Source organism: Marmota monax, unplaced genomic scaffold (genome assembly GCF_021218885.2).
Source record: "Marmota monax isolate L192 unplaced genomic scaffold, Marmota_monax_Labrador192_F-V1.1 WCK01_AAM20220418_F8-fsc00056, whole genome shotgun sequence".
Classification (NCBI taxonomy): domain Eukaryota; kingdom Metazoa; phylum Chordata; class Mammalia; order Rodentia; family Sciuridae; genus Marmota; species Marmota monax.
In genome coordinates, this window is record NW_026695212.1 from 12,482,167 (window position 1) to 12,497,964 (window position 15,798).

General features: G+C 33.5%; 1 protein-coding gene across 5 annotated transcripts in view; it reads right to left on the minus strand.

Moving 5' to 3' along the window:
* The window catches only part of Osbpl8 (oxysterol binding protein like 8), a 184,161-nt gene that overhangs the window by 56,225 nt on the left and 112,138 nt on the right, over positions 1-15,798 (minus strand). The window contains exon 1 of one of the 5 annotated variants that reach the window (XM_058574614.1): positions 14,562-15,347. The exons of the other annotated variants lie outside the window; for them this stretch is intronic. Within the exon in view, the coding sequence (XP_058430597.1) occupies positions 14,562-14,706 (145 nt within the window). The 5' untranslated portion in view covers positions 14,707-15,347. Of the gene's footprint in view, positions 1-14,561; positions 15,348-15,798 lie in introns of those variants that run through there. 5 annotated transcript variants of the gene reach the window in all.

Here is a 15,798-nt window from a genome sequence, read left to right on the forward strand (position 1 = left end):
TCAACACAGACTCAGAAAGCTAGAAGATCCTGGAATAACATATTTCAAACACTGAAAGATAATGGGTTCCAACCAAGAATTGTGTATCCAGCGAAATTAAGCTTCAGGATGGAGAATGAAATTAAAACCTTCCACGATAAACAAAAGTTTAAAGAATTCGCAGCTAGAAAACCATCTCTTCAAAACATCCTAGCCAAAGTATTACAGGAAGAGGAAATGGAAAATAACAATGAAAACCAACAGTGGGAGGTAGGACAGTAAAGGGAGGCGGGAAACAATCAAAGAGGAAAACAAACAATGTTTAGTAACAGAAATAAACAAATATGGCTGGAAGAACAACCCATATCTCAATAATAACCCTAAATGTTAATGGCTTAAACTCACCAATTAAGAGACACAGGCTAGTAGAATGGATCACAAAACAAGACCCAACAATATGCTGCCTACAGGAGACGCATTTGATAGGAAAAGACATACATAGGCTGAAGGTGAAAGGTTGGGAAAAATCATATCACTCATATGGACTTCGGAAACAAGCAGGCGTGTCCATACTCATATCAAATAAAATAGATTTCAAGCCAAAGTTAATCAAAAGAGATAAAGAGGGACACTACATACTGCTTAAGGGAACCATACACCAACAAGACATAACAATCATAAATATTTATGCCCCAAACAATGGTGCAGCTATGTTCGTCAAACAAACTCTTCTCAAGTTCAAGAGTCTAATAGACCACCACACCATAATCATGGGAGACTTCAACACACCTCTCTCGCCACTGGACAGATCTTCCAAACAAAAGTTGAATAAGGAAACTATAGAACTCAATAACACTATTAATAACCTAGACCTAATTGACATATATAGAGTATACCACCCAACATCAAGCAGTTACACTTTTTTCTCAGCAGCACATGGATCCTTCTCAAAAATAGATCATATATTATGTCACAGGGCAACTCTTAGACAATATAAAGGAGTAGAGATATTACCATGCATCTTATCTGATCATAATGGAATGAAACTGAAAATCAACGATAAAAGAAGGAAGGAAAAAGCATACATCAATTGGAGAATGAACAATAGGTTACTGAATGATCAATGGGTTATAGAAGACATCAAGGAGGAAATTAAAAAATTCTTAGAGATAAATGAAAACACAGACACAACATATCGGAATCTATGGGACACATTAAAAGCAGTTCTAAGAGGAAAATTCATTGCTTGGAGTTCATTCCTTAAAAAAAGAAAAAACCAACAAATAAATGATCTCATACTTCATCTCAAAATCCTTGAAAAAGAAGAGCAAAACAACAGCAAAAGAAGTAGAAGGCAAGAAATAATGAAAATCAGAGCTGAAATTAATGAAATCGAAACAAAAGAAACAATTGAAAAAATTGACAAAACTAAAAGTTGGTTCTTTGAAAAAATAAACAAAATCGACAGACCCTTAGCGATGCTAGTGAAGAGAAGAAGAGAGAGAACTCAAATTACTAGCATACGGGATGAAAAAGGCAATATCACAACAGACACTTCAGAAATACAGAAGATAATCAAAAACTATTTTGAATCCTTATACTCCAATAAATTAGAAGATAGTGAAGGCATAGATAAATTTCTTAAGTCATATGATCTGCCCAGATTGAGTCAGGAGGATATAGAAAACCTAAACAGACCAATATCAATTGAGGAGATAGAAGAAACCATCAAAAGACTACCAACTAAGAAAAGCCCAGGTCCCGATGGGTATACAGCAGAATTTTACAAAACCTTTAAAGAAGAACTAATACCAATACTTTTCAAGCTACTTCAGGAAATAGAAAAGGAGGGAGAACTTCCAAATTCATTCTATGAGGCCAACATCACCCTGATACCTAAACCAGACAAAGACACTTCAAAGAAAGAAAACTACAGACCAATATCTCTAATGAACCTAGATGCAAAAATCCTCAATAAAATTCTGGCGAATCGGATACAAAAACATATCAAAAAAATTGTACACCATGATCAAGTAGGATTCATCCCTGGGATGCAAGGCTGGTTCAATATACGGAAATCAATAAATGTTATTCACCACATCAATAGACTTAAAAATAAGAACCATATGATCATCTCGATAGATGCGGAAAAAGCATTTGACAAAGTACAGCATCCCTTTATGTTCAAAACTCTAGAAAAACTAGGGATAACAGGAACATACCTCAATATTGTAAAAGCAATCTATGCTAAGCCTCAGGCTAGCATTATTCTGAATGGAGAAAAACTGAAGGCATTCCCTCTAAAATCTGGAACAAGACAGGGATGCCCTCTCTCTCCACTTCTCTTCAACATAGTTCTCGAAACACTGGCCAGAGCAATTAGACAGACGAAAGAAATTAAAGGCATAAAAATAGGAAAAGAAGAAATTAAATTATCACTATTTGCAGATGATATGATTCTATATCTAGCAGACCCAAAAGGCTCTACAAAGAAACTATTAGAGCTAATAAATGAATTCAGCAAAGTGGCAGGATTTAAAATCAACACGCATAAATCAAAGGCATTCCTGTATATCAGCGACAAATCCTCTGAAATGGAAATGAGGACAACCACTCCATTCAAAATATCTTCAAAAAAAATAAAATACTTGGGAATCAACCTAACAAAAGAGGTGAAAGACTTATACAATGAAAACTACAGAACCCTAAAGAGAGAAATAGAAGAAGATCTTAGAAGATGGAAAAATATACCCTGTTCATGGATAGGCAGAACTAACATCATCAAAATGGCGATATTACCAAAAGTTCTCTATAGGTTTAATGCAATGCCAATCAAAATCCCAATGGCATTTCTTGTAGAAATAGAGAAAGCAATCATGAAATTCATATGGAAAAATAAAAGACCCAGAATAGCAAAAACAATGCTAAGCAAGAAGTGTGAATCAGGCGGTATAGCGATACCAGACTTCAAACTATACTACAGAGCAATAGTAACAAAAACAGCATGGTACTGGTACCAAAACAGGCGTGTGGACCAATGGTACAGAATAGAGGACACAGAAACCAATCCACAAAACTACAACTATCTTATATTTGATAAAGGGGCTAAAAGCATGCAATGGAGGAAGGATAGCATCTTCAACAAATGGTGCTGGGAAAACTGGAAATCCATATGCAACAAAATGAAACTGAATCCCTTTCTCTCGCCATGCACAAAAGTGAATTCAAAATGGATCAAGGAACTTGATATCAAATCAGAGACGCGCCGTCTGATAGAAGAAAAAGTTGGCTACGATCTACAGTCAGTGGGGTCGGGCTCCAAATTCCTCAATAGGACACCCATAGCACAAAAGTTAATAACTAGAATCAACAAATGGGACTTACTCAAACTAAGAAGTTTTTTCTCAGCAAAAGAAACAATAAGAGAGGTAAATAGGGAGCCTACATCCTGGGAACAAATCTTTACTCCTCACACTTCAGATAGAGCCCTAATATCCAGAGTATACAAAGAACTCAAAAAATTAGACAATAAGAGAACAAACAACCCAATCAACAAATGGGCCAAGGACCTGAACAGACACTTCACAGAGGAGGACATACAGTCAATCAACAAGTACATGAAAAAATGCTCAACATCTCTAGCTGTCAGAGAAATGCAAATCAAAACCACCCTAAGATACCATCTCACTCCAGTAAGATTGGCAGCCATTAGGAAGTCAAACAACAACAAGTGCTGGCGAGGATGTGGGGAAAAGGGTACACTTGTACATTGCTGGTGGGACTGCAGATTGGTGCAGCCAATTTGGAAAGCAGTATGGAGAGTTCTTGGAAAGCTGGGAATGGAGCCACCATTTGACCCAGCTATTCCCCTTCTTGGTCTATTCCCTAAAGACCTAAAAAGAGCATGCTACAGGGACACTGCTACATCGATGTTCATAGCAGCACAGTTCACAATAGCAAGACTGTGGAACCAACCTAGATGCCCTTCAATAGACGAATGGATAAAAAAAATGTGGCATTTATACACAATGGAGTATTACTCTGCATTAAAAAATGACAAAATCATAGAATTTACAGGGAAATGGATGGCATTAGAGCAGATTATGCTAAGTGAAGCTAGCCAATCCCTAAAAAACAAATGCCAAATGTCTTCTTTGATATAAGGAAAGTAACTAAGAACAGAGTAGGGACGAAGAACAGGAGAAGAAGATTAACATTTAACAGGGATGAGAGGTGGGAGGGAAAGGGAGAGAGAAGGTAAATTGCACGGTAATGGAAGGAGACCCTCAGGGTTATACAGTGGAGGGGGTAGAGAGAGAGGAGGGGAGGGGAGGGGAGAGGTGGGGAGGGGGGAGGGTGGATGATGGGAAAGGCAGCGGAGCACAACAGACACTAGAATGGCAATTTGTAAATCAATGGATGTGTAACTGATGTGAATCTGCAATCTGTGTATGGGGTGAAGGTGGGAGTTCATAACCCACTAGAATCAAAGTGTGGAATATGATATGTCAAGAAATTTGTAATGTTTTGAACAACCCACAATAAAAAATTAAAAAAAAAAAAGAAAAGAAAAATGCCTAGTTCATTTATCTATATTTACATATTATTTCTATCATTTATTTATTTTATTTACTTATTGGTAATAGGAATTGAACCCAGGGGTGCTTTACCACTGAGCTATATTTCCAGTCCTTCCTTCCTTTTCTTTCTTTTTTTTTTTTTTTTTTTTTTTTTGTGAGGTGTGGGGGACACAGGATCTTGCTAAATTGCTGGGGCTAACCTAGACCCTGCCCTAGCCTCCCGAATCTCTGGAATTATAGGTATGCACCGCTATGTCCAGCTCACAAATATTTAATAAATAGGACAGCAAATGAAAACAAAGTTGGAAGTCAGAATAAACTTTTTAAAAGTACAAATATGTATACAGAAAGTTTCAAGTATTGGAAAAGGACATCCATAAACCTAGATTATATATTATCTGTCACACTCAACAAATTAATCTCATTCTAAAAGTCTATATACCTTAGACTTACAAATCACGATTATCTTATAATCAGGTTCTGATGACTTCCAAGTTACTTTAATTATAGAAGAGTAAAGCAAAATGCTTCCTAAAATATCCAAGTTTGGTCAAGTGCCTTGAGTTTCAACTAAAGGTAAAAAACGTAGTTCATCAGTGTAAAATGCAAAGAACATATAAAAATGAAAGTGTTAAAATGAAAATACTGCAAAGCTGTATGTTAAATTTATTTTAGTCAAATTTGTGTTGCTGTGACAACTTAGGGGAGGAAAAATTTATTTTGGCTCATGGTTCAGAGGTTCAGTCCATGGTGGGCTGATTCCATAGCTCTGGGCCCAAGGTGAGGCAAACATCTTGGCAAAAAGGTGTGGTGGGAGAGTGGTGCTCCATTCATAGGAATCAGAGAGACAGAGAAAAGGGGCAGCGGCCCTTCCAGGCCCACCCCATGCCACATCCCAGTGACTCACCTCCTCCAGTCACTCCCCATCAGCCTAGAGTTACCACCCAATTAGTCTATTCAAACTAGGATGGACAGATTAGGTTACAGCCTTCACATTCTAACAAATTCCTTTCAATTCTTCCCCTATTAACATAGGAGCTTTCAGGAGAATACTTCCTCTTCAAATCATAACAGTTCCCAAGGGAAATTCCAAGAAGCAAAGAGAAAAATATCATACTAGGGACTCTTCCATTAGGCTGAATAAAGCTGGTTTCCTATAAGTGTGTAAAATATTTTTACCTTAAGTCAGTCATGAAAATACATTTATAAGAAGCCAAAGGAGCTCTGTCAAAATATATCTTGAGCTTTTATTTATTTTCTACTATGTGTGAGAATTCAGAATTAGTTTAAAATATTATTTAAAGTATTACCTTACTCCTTTAGAGTGGTTACATTTGTGGACAAAATCCTGAAGTATGTATTATTGAACACTATCAATAATGAAGAACAGTTTAGGATTACAAGTTTTACCAAATTTACTTTTAGTGATTTGGGATGGCAAATCCTTTTCTAAGTATTCTCTCCCTTCCCACAAATGAGACAGAAACAACATTCCTATCAAAATTAAAATTAAAAGAACTAAAGCCATTCAAGTATGGATGAGAATGTGGAGTAACTGGAATCCTACTCATAAATGGCAGGAGTATAAATCACTTTGGAAAACTACCTGACAGTATCTACTAAATGTAAGATCCTTGCTTAGCATCTGGACAGCCATCGTAAGTGAAAACCACCATTTTGAGGAAAAAGTTTCGCTTTCCTGCCCAAGGGTGTTTCTGAGAAAGGCTCCACTCCCTTATAACAACCCAACCCCTAACCACTGGCTTAGGACCCGCCAGGATCTGATTCCTGAGCCTGCCTTGTAAAAGTCCTGGAACTCAAGCCTGTTTTGCCCCTCTCTCCACTATAGAGATGGCCTTTATTTGTCAGCTCTGACAAATAAATTCTCTTGTGTATCTCTGCCTGGTCTCCATCTCGCTTACCTGTTTCTCGTTCCTCACTTTTCCTTCACTAAAGCTGAGTGTTCATATATTTTAACACATAGAAATTCAAATCCTAGATACAGCCAACAGAAATTAGCATGTATGTCCATCAAGAGAGAAGTACAAGAAGGTTAACAGCTGCTTTTTTTATACTATTCAAAATCTGGAACTGATTCAAATGGTTATTAATAGTAGAATAAATAAATGAATACATTACACTATGTTCATACATTAAGATACTACACAGTAATGAAAAAGAAAAAAAAAAAACAACAGACATAACATTGAGTGAAAGAAGCCACTTATCACCATCAAAAAAAAAAAAAAGTACCATATGATTCCATTTACAAGCCTAATCTGTGGCATAGAGAAAGAGATTCACCTTTGTTGCAGGAGATACTGACTGGAAGGGACATGAGGGAACTTTCCGAGAATCTCTAAGTAATTATACATGTCTATGCACGACTGAAAATTTTAAAAGCACGCACTTAACCATATGTATGTGGAAATAAAAAAATAAACATGAAATATATACCTTCCCTAATCTTGAGTTAATTACACTTTCCCTGCTTTGACATCCATTCCCACTTAGTTTATATCCCTTTAACTTATTCTACACCTGGCTAATTTCTGATTAATGTATTATAGTAACTATAGTGATCATTAATACCTGGCTAATTTCTGAATAGTTTATTAATAATAAGGACAAGTATAGTGATAATTAACACTATAATATTAATGAAAACAATAAAGTAGCCAATATCCACTTGTGGGAACTCTTTTATAAGATACTATGCTAGATGCCTTACTTACACTTTTTTCTTATATTCCCTGCAATCCCTTTCGTAGTGTTCGGGATTGAACTCAGAGCCTCATGTATGCCAGGCAAGCAATCTACCACTAAACTACATTCCAGCCTCTTTCTTCTAATCTATACCATAACATCACATGAAAAAAAATTAACCATATTATATAGCTGGAAAAAAAAAAAGTTAAAAACCTAAAGCTCACAGAAATTAAGCAAGCTGACTACTGTCAACAAGTGACAGTAGCAGAGTTGATTCAACTTAGGTCTAACTTTAAAATTCATGATGTTTCCACAATGTCATGATGCCTCTCAAAACCCAAAGTCACTTCTGGAAGGTCCTGCTTATTACATATGCACAGTCAGCTTTCTCTTCTCTGAGATACACCACACTTCCCACATATTTGTACTCCAGTATTTACTGCATTATATGCTGTATGCCAATTTAAAAAAAAAAAAGAGAGTCTCAATATTATTTATCTTTTCAAATTAAAAAATTTTACCAATTGATTAAAAAAATTAATAAAAATGAACTCCAGTTTTCTTCCAAAAGTTTTTTTAATTGAAAATATAGCACACCTTTAGAAAAATGAATAAGACAAAAATGTATAATTAAACAAATAGAAGGAATACTTACATAACCACCACCCAAATAAAAAAAAAAAATACAGAACTGCTAACATCCCATAAGATCTTCCCCAGATCAATTCTTGATCACAGTCCATTCTCCTCAAAAGTATCATGGCTTTCGCAGTTATTTGCTAGTATGTCACAGCAGGTATTTAATTCATTTTCACTGCTAATTGCAAATTGTACTACATAGCTATCCTGCTATTTATCCATTCAACCATTAATAGATGCTAGGGTTGTTGCTAGTTTTTCCCTTTTATGAACAACAGGGCTGAATATTCTTGGAAATGTAACAAGTACACATATTCATGAGTTTCTCTTTAAGATTTAAACCTAAAAGCAGAATTTCTGAATTATATACTGGTATATCTTCAATTTTAATGATTTCAAATTATTTAAATGTACAAAAGTTCTCCTTTCTACACATTCATGATAACATCAGTATGCTACAAATTTTTAATATTTTTGCCAATATGATGGATGTGTAATTCATCGACAATCCATTAATTTCCATGTTCCTGATTATTAATGGTGTTGAATACTTTCTAAAATATTAACTGGCTATTTTAATTTTACAACTGAGAAGAACTCTCAGATCTATCATACGTAAAAAAAACCTGGATGTCTTTTTGTTACTGATTACATGGAATTTTTTAAAAAATATATTATCAATACTGGTCCTTGGCTAACTTTATTTGTTGCAAAAATCTCTCTATGGCTTGTCTCTCTATATGCTATATGGTTTCTTTTGCAAAGAGCTCTTAATTTTACTATTGATAAATTCAGCCATCTCTTTCTTTAATGGGTAATGCCTTGGTGTTTTAAGAAATTCTTTCCTAAGTCTGTGTTCAATAAGACATTTTCCAATAATGTAGTTTTGGTTTACATTTAGGTCTATGATTCACCTGGAACTAACACTTGAGTATGGTGTAATACAGAGGTAAAATTACACTTTCTTCCCATTTAGATAGCAAATTGACCCTCTCCCATTTATTAAAAAGAATGTCTTTTATTCACTGGTCTGCAGTGCTGTCTTTTCATGTGTTAAGTATTCTTATGTATGTAGGTTAATTTCTGGTTTCTCTATTCTGTTTCACTGAGAACCTCAAGTACAATATTGACTAGATATGGTGATCATTAGCATTCTTGTCTTGTTCCTAATCAAAAAGGAAACTGATCAGCATTTCACCATTATATTTAATCTTGTTTTCTGTATATTTTCCATATGAATATTGATATATACATGATTTAGGTATACATATTGATACAGAAATTGTAAAAAAGTTCATTCCTTCTAGTTTTCTAAGAGTTTTTCAAGACTGAAATTTGAGTTAGTACAATGGTACATGCCTGTAATCCCAACTACTCATGAGGCTGAGTCTCAAAAGAAAGTAAAATAAGGACTAGGGGTATAAATCAGCACTAGATACAATTTGCTCAGCATGTACAAGGCCCTGGGTTCCATTTCCAGTACCAAAAAATAATGATAGTTATTTTTTTAAATAAAACTTGAATTTTACCAAAAAGTTTTCCCGTATCTATTGAGAAAACCATATGATTTTTCTGCCTTTAATCTGTGACTGTAGTAAACCATATTAATTTCTAATGTTAAGTCAATTCTGTATTCTTAGGTTCTCATTCAAATTAGTCATAATGTATTTTCTTCTTTATTAAAAAAAAGATACTAAAAGGAGCATTAAAAATTACAGAATTTTTTTCAATTGAATTTCATATCAAGGTTATAGTGTTCCTCCATCCCCTTCCTCCCCTAATATTCTCCCCTCAGCCCCTTTCTCTGAATGCAGTTATGTAAGATTTTAATTATTTCTTCTGTGAATTTTTGGCAAAAGTTGCTGGCAATGTTCACCTGGTTCTGGAGATTTCTAATTCAATCTCATAATGGTTATTAGGACTATTCAGGTGTTCTATTTATTTTAAAAACAGGTTTCGTTAATTACATTTACTAAGAATTTGACTACTTGAAATAGACTTTAGAACAGACCAGCATATAGAGATTACTTGTTTCCTCCTTTTTTTAATCTCTGATTCTGGTTACCTGTGTCTTTTCTTTTTCCTTATCAGTCTTACCAAAGTATTATCTATCTTAGTAATCTTTTTCAAAGAATCAATTTTGGGCTTTATTGATCCTTTCTACAATATATGGATTCTCTATTCCATTAATTTCTTTTTCTTTTCCTTTTTTTTTTTTTTTCCTGGCACAAGGGATTGAACACTTTTTTTTTCTGGCACAAGGGATTGGACACTTAACCAGTGAGCGACATCCCCAACCCTTTTTTATATTTTATTTAGAGACAGCATCTCACTAGGGCCTCACTAAGTTGCTAAGGGCCTCACTAAGTTGCTAAGACTGGGTCTGAACTCCTGGATCCTCTTGCCTCAGCCTCAGGAGCTACTGGGATTACAGGCCTGCACCACCGCATCTGGCTAGTCCATTAATTTCTATTCTTACCTTTATCCCAGCTTGTCTATGTCTAAAGTATTTACTTGACTTTCACTGTTACAGGTTGTTGTTGTTTTTAAGAGGCATAGAATTTTACATTGGCAATTACTTATTTTTAGCCTACTGAAAATATCCTTCCATGGGGAGGCTGAGGCACAAGGATCCTGAGTTCAAAGTCTGCCTCAGGAATGGCAAGGCACTAAGCAACTCAGTGAGACCCTGTCCCTAAATAAAATACAAAATAGGGTTGGGGATGTAGTTCAGTGGTCATGTCCCCTGAGTTCAATCCAAGAAAGAAAGGAAAGGAAGGAAAGGAAGGAAGAGAGAGAGAGAGAGAGAGAGAGAGAGAGAGAGAGAGAGAGAGAGAGAGAGAAAGGAAGGAAGGAAGGAAGGGAGAAAGAAAGAAAGAAAGAAAGAAAGAAAGAAAGAAAGAAAGAAAGAAAGAAAGAAAGAAAGAAAGAAAGAAAGAAAGAAAGAAAGAAAGAAAATATCCTTCCAAGCTCTTTCTGGTTTCTACTATTTCAGTTAAGAAGGTTAAGAAGTCAGACAAGAGTTAGTTTAATGTCTATTCTTCCCCCTCTGATTTTACTATGACATATTTAGGTATAATTTTTTTTTCTGCTTATCCTGCTTTGCTTTTGGGGAAGATGTGGACTGGTGTCACTGATCAGTTGTAGAAGAGTATTAGCCATTATATTCAAAGATTATTTTCCTGGCTTCTTTTCTGATTGAAAAAATTTTAAATGCATGACAGATTTTTTCCCCCTTTTTTTCTCCATGTCTCAGCTTTTCTTCTATATTTTTCCTCCCTCTGTTGTATCCTAAGTAATTTCTTTAGGCCTACCTTTCTCTTCACTAATTATTCATCTGCATTTCCAGTAATTTTTTAATATTTTAGTTATTGTTTTCACTTGATTTCTAAAATTTCTGTCCTATTATTTCTCAAATTTGTAGGCTTTAAAAATAGAATTTCCTATTTTTTCAAGTTACTATTTTGAAATTTTGTCAATGCTTTTCAAAAATAGTACAGTTTTGTAAGAAATAATGAATTTATCCCTTATAAATATTCAACTAAACAAAACACTATGCACCTACAATGTGTCATTCATTGCACTAGATGTTTCTAATAACATGAAAATATATAGTTATCATTCCCTTCTTTACTGTCTAGAGAGAAGCCAGGTGTTCAAACAAAAATACATAAGATAATTGCTTATAATGAAAGCAATGGGATAGTCAAAAGAATAAGCTATGGAATCAAATTACCTCAGTCTAAAACTCTGAAACCACCATTCACTAGCTGTATGATTTTGGGCAAGTGATTTAACTCCCAGTGGTTCAGCCCTGTTGTTAGGGGAAAATCAATTAGACTCTAAAGAAAGAGTCTTGTTGTATGCACTATAAGAAAAAAAATTCTAATATACAGGGCTTACTTTCCCTTGCTAATACAATGTAATATTATTCCTGAAAAAATTAGAATTCTACTCTTTTAATTTAGTCACATAATACAAGTACTATGATCAGTGACAAGGGGCCACCTTTTTAAATATCTCAATTAAATCTGGTTCACTAATATTGAGATATAATAAAGCAAATTTTATCAGTCTTGTTAAAATGAGACTTTATATTAGATATCTACAAATACAGAATGGATATCCACAAAATAAATGCAGAATTGCTACATTAATATTAACTATACTGAACACAGAAACAAGAAATTGTACAAAAAATGTCTCTAAGAAGTCAAGCTATACTAAAAAAAAGAATTTACAGTAAAAAAAAAAAATCTCTGCATTTGTTTATATTTGATTTCTTTGCTCAAAGTTTATTTATTCTAATTCTTAGGTACTATTCTAGAGACTGGCACATGAGCATATCTAGAAATAACAGCTGAGATTAATGAAGGAAGAGACAGACATGAACTAAATAAACAAAACACAAAACACATGGCATCACAGCACCATTATGAGCACTTGGGTAGGAGTGCCATTTGTATATTACAGCTCTTTATAAAGGCTAAACCAATGTATTTCTTGAGGAAGAAGTAAGAGATGGAAAGAAAGAAACTTTCCTATGAAAACTAAAGTACAAAAAAGCAAAAAGCGCTGTGTTCAATGTGATAAGACAAATTAATCTTTAAATTTCACTAATGTAGAATCACCCTCTTTTCTTTCTCTACTGACCTCAGATAAAAAGAAAGGCATCTAAAAACTTTCAACAACAATGAAATCTGAGAAGAATTTTTCTTTTACTTTTAACTAACTAAATGCATAACAAAAAATCACTTTTCTGAAGTACTTAATTTCAATCTGCTTACCTGATAAAGTAAAGAGCTATGTTAAAGAGCTTTCAATCACAGTTCTTTTATAGATAATATGGAATCACTCCTATCAATCTGATTTTCTCTATTTTAAGAACTAGGGGGTTGGGGTCTATATAAGTCAGTGATAGAGTGCTTGCCTAGCACACATGAGGCCCTGGATTCCATCCTCAATACCACACAAAGATAAATAAATAAAATGAAGGTATTGTTCAACCTACAACTACAAAAAAAAATTTTTTAACAAAAAATGTACAAAGAATTAGGAAAAAACATTTTGCCTTCTATTAAAACAAAGTAAACCCATTAAAATGATCTTAAATATATTCTTTGACAAGATAAACTGATAATTCTTAATTATCTAATTAAATAAACATCAAACTTTGAAAAAGCAAAGTTTTATGTTGTTTATCAATGTCATATGATTATTTCTTGATACTTAAGTAGACTTGTAGCATGAAGGTCAGCAAACAAGGAGTCCTAGCAAGCTTGTTGGCTTAAAAAATACAATCAAGAAGACAGGGACAAATACAGAACTGAACTAAGCCTCAGTGTAAAAAAAAGCAGTATTTAACAAATTTAAGAATTTCAATACCTTAAGTTTTTAAGTCCATTTCTAAATAAAGGCAAATTCTAAATTTTACTCCATTTGAGAACATAAGAATGAAGTATGATAGTAACCATGTTACGCTAAGAAGATTCAATAGGGATTATGAATGCTCCTTAAAGATTATGCTACTTACTACAGTTCAGTACTATGGTTTCTAATTCTTTTGGAAAACACTGTTAGAAAAGAAAATGAAATCAATGAATTTACAATAATTTATTTAATTGCCAGGTGAACACTGTATTAGATGTTTTACTATCTCAAAAGAATGTATACACTACCTATGGGCATGAATATTCACAAAAGGCCAAGAATAAAGACTAATGTGAAAACATGAAATTTAATTCAAATTTAAAAATGTATTCAGAAAAAAGACATAAAATGGTTAATAAGGCATGGTTTTAGCCAATATTTCTATGAATATTAAAAATATTTTCATTTTAAAAGAAAAATATCTTAAAAGAATAGATATAGTTATATAGCAGTTTAAAAATCTGAAAGAAAAACATAAGATTATTTACATCTAAAATTAAATGGAAATACTATATACAATAAATCTTTTTCAAATAAAAGATTTATGTCTACATCTCACTGATCAATTATTTAATGTCTAAACATAGCTGTCATATACCCCATAAATATTACCCAAAATTAATATTACCCTAAAAATAGAAATATTTTCTTTAAAAACTAGTAAGACACAAAAACATCTAACAACAACAAGAAAATAATATATTTTGAAAATTGTACTTGGGTAAAATTTCCCTTTAATCAAGGAATTGAAATAAAAGATTAAAGTAATAAAGAAGTAAGATTAAAGCTTATCCTAAACATCAATTATAGTTACTATACTGCAAAAAAAGAATGGTCAAATGTCAATGTTAAATATCATTTAACATATGTCAGTGCAATTTGTTTATTTATAGAATTTTGCATTTATCTCAAATTCAAAAAGGTTTTTATCTTATCAAAGGGTCATAATATTTGCTTCTGTAATTAAAGCAAAAAAATATGCTATAAACACTCAAGATGCCTACTTTACTGAATCATTAGTTCTCAAGTTTTAACTGAAGAGACTGACTATAGGAGAAAATATGGAAAAGCAAAGCCATACAGAAGCAATTACTGAAACCTGATCTTGTGCTATAGAATTGTTTTGTTTAAATGAAACAGCTTTAAGACGTTAAAATGCCTGGTTCATTTCAATGAAAAGTCTGCAAGAAATTAAGACAAGAATGCAAGATTAAACAAACAAACCTGGCAACGAAGGAGAAAGTTCATTGTATCCTCCAAATGAAGCATTCCGGACAAGCTTTCGGCCATCAATTCGAGGAGGAAATAAAACGGGTGAAACCCCAGTACATGAAGAAAATCTACGTTGTTGTGAGTTCTCTTCTTTCATGGTTTAGAAGGTCTACTTAATGTATATGTGCTCAACCAGAAGGCTAATTAGATCAATATGGCAAAGACAGGCTTTTCTCTCACATTCAAATATAGCAAAACCCACCAGCACAAACAAAGGACACACACATTTAACAGCAAAGGAGAAGGACTAGAGACTGTCAAATCAGCAATAAACAGAGAATGAGACGACAGGAAAGGCATTAAGCCATGCTGCTGATTTTTTAAAAAATAAACTGATTTTTAAGTAGGTTATTCCACTAATGTTTTACCTTTTTATCAAAAGAGTAACGCCCTGCACTGAATTACTGCTTTAGAAAAACAAAGCAAGATCAATACTCAGTGATTCAGGATGAAGTAATAAAGACAGTTTCTCTTCTTTTCTCAAAAAGACAAGTCTTTTATCCCTTCTATTATGTTTTTGTAGTATCCAGCCACACTTCCCTCCTCTTGACTCTTTTTTTTTCCAGTTTTTGCTTACTTCAAAAATGGATATCAACATAACACTTTTTATTTTTCCCAAAGCCTCTAGATTTATATCTAATCCGCTATATGCCTCAGCCATGATTAAGAATTCATAAGGAAAGATATTCTTCCAAGAACAATTTTGATGAATTCCAGCAGCTTAAAGCAGAGAATAAACATGTAAGTTTTACTTCTGGCAGGGACATATGAATCACTGAGACAGTGTTAATGCAAACCAATCAACACAGAAGATTAAAAATGACACCATAATAATGCTGTATGCTCCAATACTTGCTCCCTTGAAACAGACCAGGGCTGCTACAGTTCCTCTTTAATTAATTATATTCAAATTTTTCAAAATATATAGTCTACCAAAGAGGTTTTTTTTTTTTTTCCATTTAAAACTCTCAATTAAAAGAGGAACACCTTTATCATCACAGTAACAAATGGAAATACCTTTCTTTACCACAGTTAAAACTAATTAGAAAATAAACACATTTTTAAAAAATCAATTGATGTCCACTCTGGCATCATTTATTCTTATCTATTGCAAACAAACAAACAAACAAACAAAAACACTGATTAGTAATGACACCTCCTCCCCCAAAGTCATTAAATCTAACACTTT